Here is a 20,006-nt window from a genome sequence, read left to right as displayed (position 1 = left end):
AACTCGCCACAAGAAAATAATGAAACAAATGGAATTGAAGGAAACAAAAACTCAATTGATGGATAAGATAAACGTGTCGTTTATTTACTGTTGAAAGAATGTTTCAGATATAACATGTGTTCATGTCCGCGCGGGTGTAATCAGCGTTCGTTGCGGGACTGGTGTTGTAGAAAGAAAAGGAAATGTGTGTTCATCTCAAGTTCGGGTCACTATCATTTGTTTGCGCATGGGAAGAGAAGTGAGTAATGTAATAGAACGAGAAATGGCAGTCCATCGTGTAGACAAAGAAAAGGATAGAGGGTTGAAGTCAGTTAGCAGTCAGCTACGCGAAGGTGTTCTCAGGGACCAGTAGTAGATAGAGAAAGAGTGAGAATGTGTACGTACGGTCTGTTAGCTGTTTGCCCCATATAGTAGCAAGTGGTACGCACCTCCCGAAAGGGAGGCGACGGTTCGTCGAACCTCTCAGCCCGAGAGCTGGTCCTAAAAGAAAGAAGCCGGTTATTGCTCCTTGTTTTATACTTGTTTCCGGTTATTGCTCTTTGTTCTATACTTGTTTCCGGTTATTGCTCTTTGTTTTATACTTGTTTCCGGTTATTGCTCTTTGTTTTATACTTGTTTCCGGTTATTGCTCTTTGTTTTATACTTGTTTCCGGTTATTGCTCCTTGTTTTATACTTGTTTCCGGTTATTGCTCTTTGTTTTATACTTGTTTCCGGTTATTGCTCTTTGTTTTATACTTGTTTCCGGTTATTGCTCCTTGTTTTATACTTGTTTCCGGTTATTGCTCCTTGTTTTATACTTGTTTCCGGTTATTGCTCTTTGTTTTATACTTGTTTCCGGTTATTGCTCTTTGTTTTATACTTGTTTCCGGTTATTGCTCTTTGTTTTATACTTGTTTCCGGTTATTGCTCTTTGTTTTATACTTGTTTCCGGTTATTGCTCTTTGTTTTATACTTGTTTCCGGTTATTGCTCCTTGTTTTATACTTGTTTCCGGTTATTGCTCCTTGTTTTATACTTGTTTCCGGTTATTGCTCCTTGTTTTATACTTGTTTCCGGTTATTGCTCTTTGTTTTATACTTGTTTCCGGTTATTGCTCCTTGTTTTATACTTGTTTCCGGTTATTGCTCTTTGTTTTATACTTGTTTCCGGTTATTGCTCTTTGTTTTATACTTGTTTCCGGTTATTGCTCTTTGTTTTATACTTGTTTCCGGTTATTGCTCTTTGTTTTATACTTGTTTCCGGTTATTGCTCTTTGTTTTATACTTGTTTCCGGTTATTGCTCTTTGTTTTATACTTGTTTCCGGTTATTGCTCCTTGTTTTATACTTGTTTCCGGTTATTGCTCTTTGTTTTATACTTGTTTCCGGTTATTGCTCCTTGTTTTATACTTGTTTCCGGTTATTGCTCTTTGTTTTATACTTGTTTCCGGTTATTGCTCCTTGTTTTATACTTGTTTCCGGTTATTGCTCTTTGTTTTATACTTGTTTCCGGTTATTGCTCTTTGTTTTATACTTGTTTCCGGTTATTGCTCTTTGTTTTATACTTGTTTCCGGTTATTGCTCTTTGTTTTATACTTGTTTCCGGTTATTGCTCTTTGTTTTATACTTGTTTCCGGTTATTGCTCTTTGTTTTATACTTGTTTCCGGTTATTGCTCTTTGTTTTATACTTGTTTCCGGTTATTGCTCTTTGTTTTATACTTGTTTCCGGTTATTGCTCTTTGTTTTATACTTGTTTCCGGTTATTGCTCCTTGTTTTATACTTGTTTCCGGTTATTGCTCTTTGTTTTATACTTGTTTCCGGTTATTTCTCCTTGTTTTATACTTGTTTCCGGTTATTGCTCCTTGTTTTATACTTGTTTCCGGTTATTGCTCTTTGTTTTATACTTGTTTCCGGTTATTGCTCTTTGTTTTATACTTGTTTCCGGTTATTGCTCCTTGTTTTATACTTGTTTCCGGTTATTGCTCCTTGTTTTATACTTGTTTCCGGTTATTGCTCCTTGTTTTATACTTGTTTCCGGTTATTGCTCTTTGTTTTATACTTGTTTCCGGTAGTCTTTGCACATGTATGGATTTCCATTGAAACGAAGTGACGTCGTCCTTGTGGGCGTATGTGTACGCATGTGTGAGTACATGTGTGTACATTAGCATGTGTGTATACACATGAATGTGAGTGTATGTACACAAACGTGAATATATGTACGTGTGTGGACGTGGGCGCATATGTATATGACAAGTAATATAGCTTGAAATGTGAACGCATTTTTGTGTGAGACTTGAATAGGCTCGCACATTAGTAACTCGATATATTAAAGATTTCCTTAGACTGTTACAGGGTACATTACCTATGACTAGTTAACGTACCTTTATCGAGCTGCTGGTAGTATCAAGCCAGATATAAGCGATCTTACCGTGTTTCGATAGAGATCAGTAGAAGAGGGTCAGGAGTTTGGCTTTGCACAACTCCTTCCAAGGAAAGGTACTGGATGAACTAAGTAACTTTGCCACTTTGGAAGTACTTGCATTTGGTATTTTATTCAGTGTGAGTACGCACCTTAAGAGAGAAAATCTCTCTAAAGTTTTCAAGACTTCGGGTTCTTTGTATCCTTGTCTTCATGTTGGTGTCAAAGGAAGATTATTTAAGCGAGTGTTTGGTGAACTGAAGCTTGACTGGATATTTTCAATAGAATATCGCCTGTCTGTAAAGTCTGGGGTATTTGTTGGCTACATGGTGTGTAGTTCAGCCCCTCAGAAAATCTACGAGAGTGCAGATTGTTCTGCAAAAGCCTTCTGTAAAATTATGTCATTATGATGCTGAAACTTCTTCCTTCAGGATGACCTTTTCTGCATTGTAATTAGTTTCATTAATTAAAACCTTTTTTTTTTTTGAGGATGTGCTTCAACATCGCTTTCCATCGTGTTATTAGAGCTTGTATAGTCCAAATTATTTTGCTTCAACATTCTTTAAGATAAAATGTGTGGAATGCGGTCCCCACACTGGAGATTTACGATGGATATTTTAGTGTCAAAGGCTTGGGTCTTTTTAAAAAAACTTAATTTGTAGATCTTGGCATGTGACGCCCGGTAAGCCTTTGGAAGTGTATATTCTTTGCTCTTTTTTTGCAGGAAATATTTTCCAATTTCTTATAGGTTGTTAGCATCTGATAACTTCCTTCAGATAAACAATAGTAATGCTCGTTCTTCCCATATTCAGAGTGAATGTCACCGGGCTGTGGTGTATCCGAGAGTTACTTCATACATTCCTGCTTGGCCTCACAGTTTGCAGTTCACTTAGAATTTAGAGATTTTTCAATACGATAGTATTTTTAAATTATTACCTCCATTTCTTGTTAGCTTAATTAAAACCCTTTTTAAATTTATTTATCCAAAAACTTTTTCTTTCTTCTTATCAAGAGTGTTTGGAATTTTATATTTCTTCCTCCAGTAAGCAGTGCTGGGAGGGGGAGGGGAGTCAACATTCGCCCTTTTCCTGTATCTTGTTTTACTTATGCTTAGGGCAAAAGTTGTGGTCAACTACTGGTCAGATGTACTAAGGGACATCCTCCTCCTAAATGAGTCATCGCTACCCCCACCCCTGTCAGCTCATCGTGGGCAACTGCCAAATATTTTAATTTCACTACATAGAGGCAGCCCATGGAAATCAGACCCGTTTTTTGTGATCCATTAGCAGACAATGTTGAAAGCCTATCTTTGAAAAAAGAATAAAGTCCTTTGTTATATAATTGTGGAATAAATGAGAAATCTGTTATTTATCTATGTTTGTGTCTGTTTATCAATATATCTATCTATCTAATTGGAAGTAAACACGAGATGAGATGTGGAATTATGTTTTGATAAAAGTTGTCTAAACATGTCGAGGTGTAAACTGGACAGCATCGGATGTATGTGTCTGTTGTCACGTGTTCTGGTTAGCTGAGAAAATAGATGAGTTAGAAAGAGGACGGTTAAACAGGTCGTCTCCCCTCTCACTGGGGAAGACTAGAATAAACCACCCAAGCAAAGATAGTCTCTTCCCAGTCTTCTGCAATCGACACCTGGGAAGTAATAAAAAACTATATAAAACCAGCCATCATCTTGAGTTGAAATGCATTCGTCCACAGGTTCCAGATTCCATCCAAGAACAGATGGAATTCTTAGGTGGACCAAAAGACCAACGATGCAGTTGAAAATTTGATGTCAAAATGCATGTATGTGTTTATGTTATATCAACACAGACGATCACAGAATATAAATAAGTTGCAACACGATAACTTAGGGTTCAGATGGTGAAGAAGCCACTATTTGGACATTTAGTAACACGACAGTCAAGCACATGACACATTTATATGAACACCACCCCACAATGTAACACCATATTTTCTCTCGTATTCCTTTTGTAAAGAACACAGCACATTAAAAATACAATAATTTTGTTACTTGATGCTTCTATCATTTTCAGGCTTATTTTTCAAGTAAGCCTGTCTATTTTCTATTTTGTTAGAAATTTGTTATTTGTCTATTTTTTTTTAGAAGAACATGATAACTGCACTTTTTTTTCTCTGTATATTTCTTGCATGATTTACTTTGTTGCAGTGGGTCGGGGGAGGGCAGTGTAGTGGTGCGCCAAGCGACTGTACAACAAGGTAGACACAGAGGCAAAAAGATTAAAGCAATGACAAAAAAGAATGACCGACACTGAAATTTGTTTAAAGATGACGATGCGTCATTTATTTATCAAAAAGAAATAAATGCAAATTCAAAAAGCCTGGAGATTGTGGTCAGTTCGAGTAAAACAAGATCAGTAGGCACTAAAGGTGATAGGTGATAAGCAGATGACAATGGGTACTGGAACAAGGCTGTTGGGCGTTAGTAGACACTGGTATAGGTAGCCTGACATTGATTAGCACTGGAATAGGTACAAGCGCTAGAAGAATGCAGGAAGCCCTCAGGCTGTAGGAGGCACTGGAAGACTGCAGTAAGCGCTCAGGGCTGCAGGAGGCGTTGGAAGGCTGCAGGCAGTAGTAGTTTAATATGAGTAGTTTGTGGTTTGCATAGTTTGTTAATGTGAAAAGAGCTGTTTGTAGTTAGCCTTGTTGTTTGAATTACTGTGACTGCTTGGCTCGTTGACTTGACAGGTTGTGTTAAAGCTGCACTCAGAAGGTTTATTGTTCCCTAGCCACATAAAGGCTGTATTCATTCATCACAGCAGGCATCGGTCTCAGTAAAAAAAACAAAAACAAATGAATAGAATTAATTCTCTACCAAATCACTCACAATCAAAGAATACAAACAAGCCAACATGGCTATCTCCACAAAAGAATTTTCTGATACATACATGAACTGTCTTTCTCCTCCTACACTACTGTCTTTAATCTTTCATAATGCATGCTTCTACTACTAACATCTAGGAGAAGGATAATTCATCATGGTTACAGACCATAACTTAAACACATGAACACCTCTCGCTTTCAACAGACCTGTATAGTCATCAACGTCTCTACACAGAATCTCTTTCCCCAACTAACCCGTTTCCTTATTCTTACTAACGAAGATAACCAATAAAGTTGTTTTTAAATATTAGGATGAGACTTCTTTTCTTGTTATTTCTAAACCCTGCACATCGCTTTATGGCACGTTAATATATTTTTAATTTTGAAATTGCTCTGAAACACAGAAGTGAAATTTGGTATAACACTGGAAGAGCATAACAAGGTGCATTATTTCCCTGATTTTTGTGGAATTTGAAAATTATACTAATTTTTATATTTTCTGGTAATTTTAATTGTGTATCACTTTATTGCAAGTCTCTCAAAATGCCTAAAAAGGGTCGATTGACAGCTAGTGGAAAGGAACGTTTTGTTGCAGGCCTTGCAGAAGGTTCATCTCTCGTGGATCTAGCCAAGGAGCTTGGAAGAGATCGAAGAACATTCATTCATTGAAAATCCAAACATGAAACCAAAGAAAGCCAAAAACATAAGAAAGTCAGTTTCTGCTCGTGATGTTAGAAAAATTTGTCGTCAACTTATCAATCAGCTGGGTAGCAACAGTGCTGCTATATTTGACAAGGCTGGAATACCTTCCTTGTCCAGAAAGATACGCTGCAATGTCTTAAACAAACCATAACTTGACCACACACACGTGAACTCATCTTTTTTCAACATGACTGTATAATCATAAATATCTCTACACCGAAACTCTTTTCAAAACCAACCCGTTCTCTCTATACCGAAGTTGTTTTTCAATGACTGTGACTTCTTTTCTTGTCCTTCTCTTATTCTACATATCTTTGCAAATGTGCACAAGAACACTTACGTCTGCCAAGTTCTATTTTTTAAATTTTTACTCATTAGCAGCTATTTTACTGGCTAAAGACAAGAAAAGAAAGGTTTACAAAATATGCAATCATTTGACCAGCCTCACACCACATTGCACCCTTCCAACATTACTAATATTTTAAACTGAATTAACATTAAGTCTATTGTAAAACAAACCCAACAATTCTATTATCAACTGCAAATATACCCATCTTGGACACAATATTATCAAGGAGGCCGTTTATAAATATCAGGAATAATAATGGTCCAAAGACCGACCCCTGAGGCACTTCTGCATTAAAGTTATGCTGCTTGGATGTACGTTCGACAATGACAAATGTATGCTTCTATTGTCTAAGAAGGATCTAATTATATTTACTATACGTCCAGTTATACCGTACGATTTAATTTTCATTAGCAGCCCTTTATGCCAGACTTTGTCAAAGGCCTTCGATATATCAAGGGCTACAGCCCTGTCTTCACCCACCTTATCCAGTACATGGTAAATGCGTTCAGAGATGACTGTTAAAATATCTGCAGTAGAACGACATTGCCTGAATCCATAGTTTGTCAGAGATATTTGCTTTTGTGAGGTGGTGAACTAGTGCTTGATTAATTTACAAATTTTCTGTATAATAATGTTTTTTTTAAAGTAGTGCAAGAAAATTAAAAATAGTTGCCGTCAGCAATTAAATTATCAAATTAAGTTTCCATTTTCAAGACTTGAAAAATAAACTGAATTTAAATAAATATGGTGGCAGTAAAATTTTATTTCAACTTTTTCAGTTTATTATACATTAATATTCAATATAAAAGTATTCTTTTTGGTACTTCTATAGAATATGAATCTAAACAAACCGACTCTCTCCAAATTAAGTCTAAGAGGGATTAGGGGAATGGAAACGTCAGCTGCACTTCTCAAACGATCGTAATATTCCATTGTCAAAGTACCATTTTTGCCTATTTATTACCATTTGTCATTTTTACTGAGCATCATATATTTATATATATAGACGTGCACAACATAAACATTATGAGTGAATATTATACACATGCATAAACAATGAAATATACACATATCAAAATATACACACATAATAATGTGTCTATGTTATACATATAAACTATAAATATACACTTTATGACACACATAATAAACAATGTGTTCATACACACACACACATACATATATGATGATTGCTACTTCTTGACAGAAACTTGCCATCTCTTCAGATTGATATAGAGCATCCATGCTCATATAGACGGCTCGTCAAACCAGCTAGACTCTTGCAAAATCGTTCACAGAGGTGACAGGGGAACTTGCCAGTATTTGGTGTTGTTTGTGGTAGGACTTCACTTCAAAGTTCTTGATAAAATGCCATATCTTGACTGTGACACAAAGTAGGGGCATATACTGAAATAAATGATGCAAAATGATTGGACGGTAAATGCAGCCACAGACATATGCAGCCACAAACCCGATAAGGCTGTTCAAGCTGACTTGTGATATTTGTGCAAATTGCAAAACCTACACCTTCCCTTTCGGTGCCTTCAGTTTTGCCCTTTCCAAACGAATGTGTATCCAGCACCTCTTTCAGTTATTTGATCGTCACTTGAGACAAGTTTCAGATAGAGCAGAAATTTCCACATTGTACCTTGCCAGTTGCTTAACCACAATAGTAGTTCTCCGTTCTGAGAGAGCAGATTTCTCCCAATCAACAAGTGTCCCCACATTCTATGCTGCAATATTGATCTTAACTTTTTCTTTAACTTTAACTTTTAGACTTTGTTTTTTCTTAGACTTCTCCTGCACACTTGTCAAGGCATCATCTGCAAGCAGCTGATAAATGTTGTGTTCATATTTTCTAGACACTTCCCATGCACTGAGTGAGCAGTGTTATCTCTAAAATGAGCTTCTCAGTCCTTCTAAGCCAAATCCTGTCTAATAAAACTAGCAACAATGTTAATATGCCCTTTTGCAGATTTGTGACTGTGTTGTATTTAAAAAATGATGATCATACATGCTTGTACTACACATATAGCTGAGCTTTAATGATTATAATCCATAACAAGCAAGAGCAAGATAAATGGCAACTGTATCAGCTGCAGGTGAGGATATCATGTCAGTAAGACTAGATGGGCTGTTAGCCATAACTCAGAGGCCCATCTATGCTTATTAAGGAAAGAAATATCTCATGCTAGATACCAACCAGGTATTTCTAATTCCTGTGGAAATCTCACAGATAAATCATATATATATATATATGTATATATATATATATGTACATATATATATATTTGTATATATATATATATATATTTGTATATATATATTTGTATATATATATATATATATATATATATATATATATATATACTAGCAATCATAGACAAGACAAAGTCAAGGAAACACATTAATTGGGGAAATATTATATGCTCTTTATAACTAGGCATTTCGAAGCCTAATGCTTCTCATCAGAAGAGAGTCTAAGCTAGGTTGCAAACATTTCAATGTGACATCTAGCCAGGGGAATAATGGACGAGGGCTGAGTGGGTCATCTGGAGGTATTAAACTAATGCAGGTGAGTTTTAGTTAGCTGGGGACTTGTGAGAGATTAGGAACTATAAGGAATAGAGAGTGATAATATTATATGGGGCAAGTGATGACGATATATAGAGAAAGCATACAAAAAGGAGGGATTGATAATAGACTAAATGAGAAATTCAATACACAGAAAGATTAGAGTAACATGGGTTCTTAAAGATTATTATTATTGGGTGATAAAAGTTAAGTAGAGAAAGATGAAATAATATATGATAAAATAGATAGTGTATAAATGTATAAATAATAAAATGCTGTAGACAGTGTAGTAAATAAATGCTGTGGAAAAAGTAAAGTGATACAAACATAACATATAATGCAAGTTTTAGATTTCTCTTGCATTTGGTTCACAGTGTATATTCGCCAGGTAGATTTAAAAATTTTTTTATAATAGGTCTAATTGCTCCGATAATACTGGACTAATAAATATCTAAACATTCCAGTTTTTTACGACCTTGGTATTTTTATCTTCTCTCAGTTCTGTTAAGGACACCATCATTTGTCTTTATGTGTTCGCATATGACTCAACAAAGCTGACTTCCATGCAAAAGAAGCGCTACATACTTCACATGAATATGGTTTGTCTCCTGTATGTATTCGCATATGCTGTGACAAATTTGACTTCTGTGTAAAAGAAGAACCACACACTTCACATGTATGTGGTTTATCTCCCGTATGTGTTCGTATATGATTGACCAAATGTGACTTCAGTGTAAAAGAAGAGCCACATACTTCACAAGAATGTGGTTTCTCTCCTGTATGTGTTCGTACATGACACAACAAATCTGACTTCATTGCAAAAGAAGCATCACATACTTCACAAGAATGTGGTTTCTCTCCTGTATGTGTTAACATATGACGCAACAAATGTGATTTTTGTGCAAAAGAAGAACCACATACTTCACAAGAATGTGGTTTGTCTCCTGTATGTATTCGCATATGTTGCGTCAAGTTTGACTTCATTGTAAAAGAAGAACCACACACTTCACAAGTATGTGGTTTTTCTCCCGTATGCGTTCGCATATGCTGCAACAAAGTTGATTTCACTGTAAAAGAACAACTACATATTTTACAAGAATGTGGTTTGTCTCCTGTATGTGTTCGCATATGATTTACCAAATATGACTTCCGCACAAAAGAAGAACCACATACTTCACAGGAATGTGGTTTGTCTCCCGTATGTGTTTGTATATGATTCAAGAGATCGGATTTCTGTGCAAAAGAAGAGCCACATACTTCACAAGCATGTGGTTTTTCTCCTGTATGTCTTCGCATATGCTGCAACAAAGACGACTTCTGTGTAAAAGAAGAGCCACATACTTCACAAGAATGTGGTCTCTCTCCTGTATGTCTTCGTATATGCTGCAACAAATGTGCCTTAAGCTTAAAAGAAGAATGACATATTTCACAAGAATGTGGTTTTTCTCCGGTATGTGTTCGAATATGATTCACCAAATTTGACTTCCATGCAAATGAAGAACCACATACTTCACAAGAATAAGGTTTCTCACCTGTATGTTTTCGCATATGATTCAACATATCATATTTCCGTGTAAAAGAAGAACCACATACTTCACAAGAATGTGGTTTGTCTCCTGTATGTGTTCGCATATGACGCAGCAAAGTTGATTTCACTGCAAATAAAGAACCACATATTTCACAAGAATGTGATTTCTCTCCCATATGTGTTTGCATATGCTGTGACAATTTGACTTCACTGTGAAAAAAGAACCAGATACTTCACCAAAATGTAATATCTGGTTTAAAATTACGCAAGAAATTTGACTTTTGTATGAATATAAACCACATATCACCAGAAATGTTTTCGTTTCTGTTGTTTTTTCATAGTAATATGGCAGTTCTGTATTTCAAGTTCTCATTTTAATTTGAAATGTAAGATATTTAAGCATAAAATATGAGTAACAACAGCAATTTCTTTTTGATAATTTTTTAAAATTTTACCAGTTGCAGTTTTATCAATTAGCAAGATGTGTTTATTCGTCTAAAATACTGAATGGGATTTTATTTTTTTCACTTTTAATGTCTAATTTTTTGCATTTTTACAGTTTCTATGCATTTTCGACATTCCAGGTGTTTTATTTTTAAAAATAATTAGAAAAAAAAACATGTAAGAACAATTTTTGATATATTTTTACCAAATTTGATTTTATCAAGAGAATCACTTGCTTAAAAAGACTTCAGAACTGTCCAATATTTTAGACATTCTTAACTAATCAATGAAATGAAGATCCATTCAAGTCCAATTGTAGAGTTCTTTTCGTTCATGTGAATCCTGGAAATATAAAATAAATATTCAAATATAAATTTAATGTGGAAAAATTAAATTAAGTTGATTCCTATTAAAAATCTACAAATTCATTATTGGTGAAATTAAAAATATAATGAGTACATTTTATGCAATACTGGCCTGTTTACAAAATTAATTTTCTCTTTTCAGATACTAAGCAAAAAATCCTAAATCAAGGCATAAAAATGTGAACATTCTTTTAGGCAATATTAAATTCGTTTTGGAGATATCTTTTAAAAATTATACATATTTTATTATTTTTGAAAACAGTTATAATTAGCACATTTTGTTTGTCAGTTTGAATGTTTTCTAAAATATATATTTAACTAGGTAAATTTTTTCTCTTGCTGGCTTACATTATTTTAAGTCAGTGGCTAGACAAAAGTGTCTAGTTGGCAAAATTTAAGCAGATAAGGATATGAGGTTAGGAAGATTTAGACTACTGAATGTATGACACTATTGTTTTTGGGGAGAATTACTTGGTTGAGGAAACCAGCTCCTTGGACATAGTATCAAATGATAGGCACATGGAAACATCAACGGGTCCATATGTCATCGGCTATAACTGGCTGGCATGGGTCACTTCTTGAGTCTTCATTGCGTTGTTACAGGCAGCATTTCCATCATCGGCATTAAATGGCAGGGGCCACATGCTGGAATTTAACACTTGTATATAAATAGTAAACTAATGCATTTTTATAAAAATATATAATTTATTTTACATTTAACACTGGTGGAGCATATTTAAATTAAGACTCGTTGAAACCTGATATGTGCAGCCAAAACTGCCGTGTGCTTCTGTTCCGTACAAGGTGCAAGCTTCAACTGTCTTTAAACAATACAATTATCATTCAATTCTCCTCTGTCTTCATTGGAAGAGAGTGAAAGAAAGAGAGACATTTATTTATTGTTTTGTATCCCATCACGAGTTCTTTTGGGTTTGACTTTTCAAATTCTAAGGTCTTGTATCGTTTTGACTTGGTTCAATATTATAAACAACTGTAACTCTTGGCTCTCGTCATACCTGACTGACAATAGTTATTGAAGTCATCATGTTTTTCAATAACACTTTTCTTTCTTGCCTCCCCACTAACACAATCAGTCACAAGTATAAGAGTTATTAATGTAGAAGTCCCAGCTCCCTCAAAATGGGAGCTACATCATTGTGTCACAAATGGACAAACATATCAAATTTGCTAGATTTTGTTCAAAATCTTCATTTATATTTTTTTGAAGTGATTAAGAAAATTTTATTTTCGAGGTGTGTCATATAGTATTCTGCGAATGTTGGGCCAAGAGGTGATCTGATTGAGATGCCATCTATTTGATGTATGATTTTCCATTTGTATTAGTGAAGGGAACCTCTGTAGTGTATTTTTTATCAACTTGCATGAAAAGAACTATGCAAGGATGCTTAAAACCGTTTGAATTATGCAAATACCATCAGTAGTTCAAAAGTTATGAGAATTTTAAGTGCCAAAATTTATGTTTTTTCCGTGGATATTTTTCTTTAGAAAAAGTGAAAAAATTACGGACCACAACATTTCAAGAAATTTGATAATTTCGCTACCATTTATGTATTTTTCAAGCTATTCTCATGAAACTTGGTACTCTTATGGAAAATTGTGTGCTCCTGATTATGCAGTCAAATCTGATGTATCTCTTTACCATAAGCTATGAATTATAAATTCAGATGTACAAATTTAAATATTTTTAAACTGGCACATGGTATCATACAGTGTGTGTCTATTCATGAACAAAACTAAGTAGTTAGTGGTATTTAAATATAGCTTTATTGAGAGTAGGTATTTTCCTGCCTTCCCACCAAAGGAGAGCTTAATTTGGGGTGTAGCCATTGAATGCCTAAAGCGCATTTATGGCTGGTATTTACTACTCCCCTCAAAGAAAAGAAAAAAATTGAGTCGATATGAATTAATCTCAGAAATAAATCGAAGAAATTTTAGATTTGGATTTTGAATTTCTGTAAAAGATGGAAAATCCCATAGTCGATCAGAACTTGTGCATTTTGGGACCAGTCCAATTTTCAATTTTGTAAATCCTCTCTATCCAGCCCAAAATATACCCCCATTTTCTGAGATGCAACCATAAATCGTACTCTACATGAATCCTCAATGTAGCTTTCACAGTACCAGGATACCAGGAATCCTGATAAGTAACAACTATATATTCACCAGTTGATGGTAATTTTTGTAATTTCTATTCTGTTGTTTTACTGAAAATTCAACTATGTAGACAAAGAAATAAAACAGTAATTTTTTACCTTGTTTCCACCTTAACATTTAAAATTACTTTTATAGGTTTTAGGGTATGCTGAAAACGAATATCACCTTTAAATTTTCTGCAAATAAGTAGTTTTCCAGATATTAAGCAATGTCATTTCTTATGTTATCGCTGGTGGCCATCTTGGTATGCACAGGCATGCAACCGTAACTTTAAGAAACTATGCACAAACCCACATACCAAGATAAGACTAGAAATTTTTACACAATGGACTATGTACAGTATAAAAATCTAATATATAAAGAACTTAATAAAAATTATAAAACAATAAATAAGTCAGCATTAAATGGAATAAATAAGGAAGCAAAAAATATTTTGACTAAACTTAAAATAGATAAATACACAGAAATAACAGTACCAGGTACCCCGAGATTTACTTTAAAAGACCACAAACAAGGCTTTAATATAACCCATACTATTAGACTCATCTGCCTCTCAAAATCAGATATCGGATTAGTTAGTAAAAACATTAAATAGAATTATCCCCAAAATTCAATCTTCAATAAAATACCCACAATGGCAATCCTCTACCCAGGTAATCGAGTGGTTTTCTAACATTCAAAATAAAAATAATTGTAAATTTCTTTCTTTTGACATTGAATCATATTACCAATCAATATCGCCGATTCTACTAAATAAATCTCTATTAATGGCACGAAAATTAAGTAATATAATGCAGGACGAAATTAAAGCAATACATAATGGCAATAAACACGCTGCCCATAATGATGCTGACCAAAAAAGACTGGAGACAAGACTCACCAACAGATGTGATAGCAAGATCATTATATCACACACTTTGTATCGCCTATGTGCATATTCTTTCTTGCCCGAGGAGCTTATTGCCATGCCAGGGCATAGCAACTGTTCCCATGGCAAAGAGATTATATCAGTGGTGATGAAAGGATTCAAATCAAACACAAGTTATATCACCAACAAATTATTCAACAACAACAGTGACTTTTTCAACCTTTCTTCATTGTAAAGGTTTGGCAGAAAGTGGAAACTCACCCAGTCCTTATACAATTTCCATGGACACAAAGCTACTTTCAGACAACAAAAGTTCATAATAGCAAGGGGTATAACAACAGTAATAAAATACTAACAATAAAAAAGAAATAATGATAAACAAGAAATAATGATAAAAAAGAAATAATGATAAATACAATCCAAATTCGAGCAAAAGTTGAGTCACTGCCATAAAAAACTAAAATAATTTCTCTGTTCTTTAAAACAACTTCCAAAACTTCAACGTAAAACAAATTATAAAGTGTTTCACCACCTGAAATAAATTATGAAAGAGGCAAGCTACAGTAAGATCCCAGTGACTATTGGCAAGTGCTCTTCCACTGAGCCACACTAGGAGAAATGTATCATGTTATAAATGCTGCCATCTCATACGTTATTTGCAATAATTGAAAATATTTAATTTTTTATGCAAAACTATGTCTAAAATGCCATATAGAAACCATTAGTCCTTTCAGCATATATATATATATTATATATATATATTATATATATAATATATATTATATATTATATATATAATATATATTATATATTATATATATAATATATATTATATATATATAATATATATTATATATATTATATATATAATATATATTATATATAATATATATATAATATATATATATAATATATATATATATGTATATATATGATATATAATAATCATATATAGAAAGGATGTTTTCAAGGTCAGCAAAATTCTATATTATATATATATATTATATATATATTATATATATTGCATATACATATATATATTATATATTACATATATATTATATATATATTACATATATATATTATAACTTTCTTGGCCTTCGGGACAAGATCAAAGTGTAGTATCTGTTCCTGCAGATGCTGCACTTAATATAATTTGTACCAGTCAATGGAGGGGAAACCCTCTATACTGGGACAATTATTATTTTTGGTAACCAGAGTGCCCCCTTTTTGCCTACTTTTAGGGGAGCTGGTTTTTACCTCACATTAAAAACGGCCTTGTGCCTAATTTGCTCAGTGGGGGAGCAAATAAATACCATCTGTTCTTCAGATGCTGCACTTCCATTTCTTGTTCTCTTTCGGTGGAGGAGAAATCCTTCACGACTGAGACAATTTTTATTTTTGTACCTTTTCTCCACGTTAAAAAACGACCCTGGTGTCTAACTCTGTCCCGTGGGGAGGCATAGTAAATAGGTACATATATATATTATATATATATTATATATATATTACATACATATATATATATATATATATATATATATATATATATATATATATATATATATATACAGAGAGAGAGAGAGAGATAAAACATAACATCTATTTTCTCATATAGCAATTGTAAATTGTAAGAACGTTTGTTTGTTTTAAACAATGGAAATTATGACAAATACGTGTAATAAAAAAATTAATTAAAAACAAAAGGCACGTTTGCCTGAATATTTAAAAATACAATATAAATACATTTACTAAGTGAATACCAATAACAATGAAGAGAATTTTGAACGTTGAAAACCTACATGACTTTGTTTGGTATTTATGCACTTATGTTACCGTGCTGAAATAATAACGTTATTATTTAGCAAGTTATTCTTAACATGAGGAGAGTGCTTTGTAACTATTCTGTACTTTTACCTAACAATCTAATGAAAAAGAGGCACTTCTGCATGACAGTGCCATGAGGTGAATGGGTGTATTTTAGTTTTAAGAACGGCCGATAAAGGGCGTGTGTCAGTCAAACAGGGGTCGATAAATCTTATCACTGATTGGAAAAAAATGAATATTAAAAATTTCTATGAATGTTTATAAATAAATAAATAAAAACTTCTATATTAAAATTATATTTTGCTCTATTGACAAACCAAAAATTATATTTTGATATGTTTATACAATCTTACTGTGAAACAAAAAACCCCAAACAAACAAACTCTCTTTGTGTAAAAAAAAAGTATTCTAAAACCTGTATAAATGTTTCATGTTTTTAAAATTATATTTTGATATATTTTTATACAATCATATTGTGAAAAAAAATAATTACATTAAAAACAATCTATAAATGTTTCATGTTTTTAAAATTATATTTTGCTAAAATCATATTTTGATATATTTTTATACAATCTTATTGTGAAAAAAAATAATTACATTAAAAACAATCTATAAATTTTTCATGTTTCTTTAAATTATATTTTGCTAAAATTATATTTTGATATATTTTATACAATCTTATTGTGAAAAAAAAATTACATTAAAAACGATCTATAAATGTTTCATGTTTCTAAAATTATATTTTGATATATTTTTATACAATCTTATTGTGAAAAAAATAATTACATTAAAAACAATCTATAATTTTTTCATGTTTTTTTAAATTATATTTTGCTAAAATTATATTTTTATATATTTTTATATAATCTTATTGTGAAAAAAAAAATTACATTAAAAACAATCTATAAATGTTTCATTTTTTTAAATTATATTTTGCTAAAATTATATTTTGATATATTTTGATACAATCTTATTGTGAAAAAAAATAATTACGTTAAAAACAATCTATAAATGTTTTATTTTTTAAAAATTATATTGTGATATATTTTGATACAATCTTATTGTGAAAAAAAATTACATTAAAAACAATCTATAAATGTTTCAGTTTTTTAAAATTATATTGTGATATATTTTGATACAATCTTATTGTGAAAAAAAATAATTACATTAAAACAATCTATAAATGTTTCATGTTTTTTAAATTATATTTTGCTAAAATCATATTTTGATATATTTTTATACAATCTTATTGTGAAAAAAAATTACATTAAAAACAATCTATAAATGTTTCATTTTTTAAAATTATATTTTGATATATTTTGATACAATCTTATTGTGAAAAAAAATAATTACGTTAAAAACGATCTATAAATGTTTTATTTTTTAAAAATTATATTGTGATATATTTTGATACAATCTTATTGTGAAAAAAAATTACATTAAAAACAATCTATAAATGTTTCAGTTTTTTAAAATTATATGGTGATATATTTTGATACAATCTTATTGTGAAAAAAAATAATTACATTAAAACAATCTATAAATGGTTCATGTTTTTTAAATTATATTTTGCTAAAATCATATTTTGATATATTTTGATACAATCTTATTGTGAAAAAAAATTACATTAAAAACAATCTATAAATGTTTCATTTTTTAAAATTATATTTTGATATATTTTGATACAATCTTATTGTGAAAAAAAAATAATTACATTAAAAACAATCTATAAATGTTTCATTTTTTTTAAATTATATTGTGATATATTTTGATACAATCTTATTGTGAAAAAAAATAATTACATTAAAAACAATCTATAAATGTTTCATGTTTTTAAAATTATATTTTGCTAAATTATATTTTGATACAATCTTATTGAGAAAAAAAATAATTACATTAAAAATAATCTATAAATGTTTCATGTTTTTAACTTTTTTATTTTATTTTCACTTATAAATCAATAATTTAAAAGAAATAATATTAAAACATTAAAATTATATTTTTTATACAATAAATGTTTAACTTTTTCTATATTTTTGTGTTATTTATTTCGTTATTATATATTTTTGCGTTCTCAGAGACACTTGTTTATATTTGCGATTCACAGAACGGCCGGTAGAGGGCATTTCTCATTCAAAGAACAGGGGTCGATAACTCGTCTCAGTCGCCTCATGGCACTGTAATGCAGAAGTGCCAAAAAGATATAGTAAAACTTTAAATTTTAATTGAAAATACTATGTAAATAAAAAAAAAAAATAGCACAGTAACATAAGGTGTGTCAGAAATTTTGTGAAAAATATTGAATAATTCCACCCCGTCTTTCCAAGCTTATAACACCTCGGAAAATGTAATTCAAGTCCTAATTTTTTTTTCAATTAAAGGAGCAAGGACCAAGGATTCATAAAAAAAAAAAAAAAAAAAAAAAAAAAAAAGTGCTTTTTTTAAAAAAAAAAAGTGCTTTTAAAAAAAAAAAAAAAGGTTTTAAACTTCGGACTTTACAGGTAAATTTCTAAAAAACACTAATTTTTTTTGTTATAAATTTGAATATATTATTTATAGATCTTTTATCTTCAATTTGTGATATATAAAACTTTGGTGAGTAAATTAATTATTTACTTTTTAATAGACACTTGAACATGGAGGGGGAGCGTGAATTAAAAAAAACGTTTGTCTAAAATATTATATTCGGTTTATTGGAAAGAGCATAAAATTTTACATTGACCCTGAAAATATCGTAAAAATTGAATCAATAGAAAAATTTTGATAGATTTTTAAAGTTTAAAAATTGAAAACTACTGAGCTCGTAAAATTCAATTAATTTTATTACTGTTTAAGAAAAAAATATTTCTATTACTTTTAAAACAACTTTAATAGTTTATTTTGGAAGCATAATCCATAAAGAAAATAAACAACCCACTTTTAAAAGAGAAATTACGAGTTTTTATATTTTATTCGCAGTTTCGTGTTAGGGGTGTCAAAAATTCCTACAAAAATTCTGATACATCTACATAAGCACCGATTTCCCTTTCCAATCTATTAAGTTAAAAAAAAAAAATGTTTTATTGATTTTTGAATCCCTTGAAAGCTCTGGCTTTCAATGTGAAGATAGTCTGTATATTTTTCCCCTGAAAAGAGAATTTGGGATGCTGAAAATGCTGATATTTTCTCTTTTGAGATTTGTAGCCGTCGATTGTTATGTTTATTTTACCATTAATTTATGTTACTTTAAACCCTAAACAGTGAGAAATCTGTTTAAGTAATATAAATGTAAATAATTTAAACATTTTTACGTGAACAATGAAGGAGGTGTTGTTTTTGTTTTTTCTATTTTTTGAATAATTATTAAGAACAAAATAAAACAAAACGGAATCGACAGCTCCAAATCGCAAAGCAAAAGTCAGTTGTGTAAATTTTTAGTATTTTTATTAAGTTTTCGCAAGGTAAATATAGTTATCTCCCTTACATTTTCAACACATTCTGCAAATGCGGCAAAACTAGATACTAAATAATTGTAGTAATACTTACTTTTTGTTTTATGATCTGCTTCCGACTGATTTTATTTGCTTTTATAAAGGAAACGATTTTTCAAACAGGATTAACACCCAAAGCTGATCCAAGATGGCGAACGGAAGAGCAAGTTCGCAGAAAACAAAATTGAAGAGGAAAATAAAAAAGGAAATCATTTCGAAATAGTGCCGATCTCTTTTGTGAATATTACGAATAAAATTAGCATTGTTTTATTTTTATATTTAAATAAGAGCAAACTTACAGGCTTCATCTTCATTAAGTTGATATTAATTCAAAGCAGACGACAACTAGACATTATTCTCCTGCTTTTAGTTAAAGATCTGGTATTTCTGGTATTAATGTTAAATCTGGAGAAACCATGTTCCCAGGCATTAGATCAT

General features: G+C 31.4%; 1 protein-coding gene across 1 annotated transcript; it reads right to left on the bottom strand.

Moving 5' to 3' along the window:
* Positions 1-4,703: 4,703 nt before the first annotated feature.
* LOC145254659 (uncharacterized) lies at positions 4,704-19,718 on the bottom strand. The gene is made up of 2 exons (XM_080113309.1): positions 19,624-19,718; positions 4,704-11,205 (listed from the first exon to the last, which is right to left on the bottom strand). Exon 2 carries the CDS (start codon positions 10,605-10,607, stop codon positions 9,408-9,410), a length of 1,200 nt encoding a protein of 399 aa, XP_079969435.1. The 5' UTR covers positions 10,608-11,205; positions 19,624-19,718; the 3' UTR covers positions 4,704-9,407.
* Between the last annotated feature and the right edge of the window lie 288 nt (positions 19,719-20,006).

The sequence above is a fragment of the Euprymna scolopes genome, chromosome 30 (assembly GCF_053919585.1).
Source record: "Euprymna scolopes isolate OS-2025 chromosome 30, ASM5391958v1, whole genome shotgun sequence".
Lineage (NCBI taxonomy): Eukaryota > Metazoa > Mollusca > Cephalopoda > Sepiida > Sepiolidae > Euprymna > Euprymna scolopes.
Note: the sequence above shows the minus strand (reverse complement) of the source record. Positions and strands in the feature narration are given on the sequence as shown.

Bases quoted from the DNA above. Each gene is read 5' to 3' on its own strand.
- LOC145254659 (XM_080113309.1), bottom strand. From the start codon at position 10,607: ATGCAAACACATATGGGAGAGAAATCACATTCTTGTGAAATATGTGGT.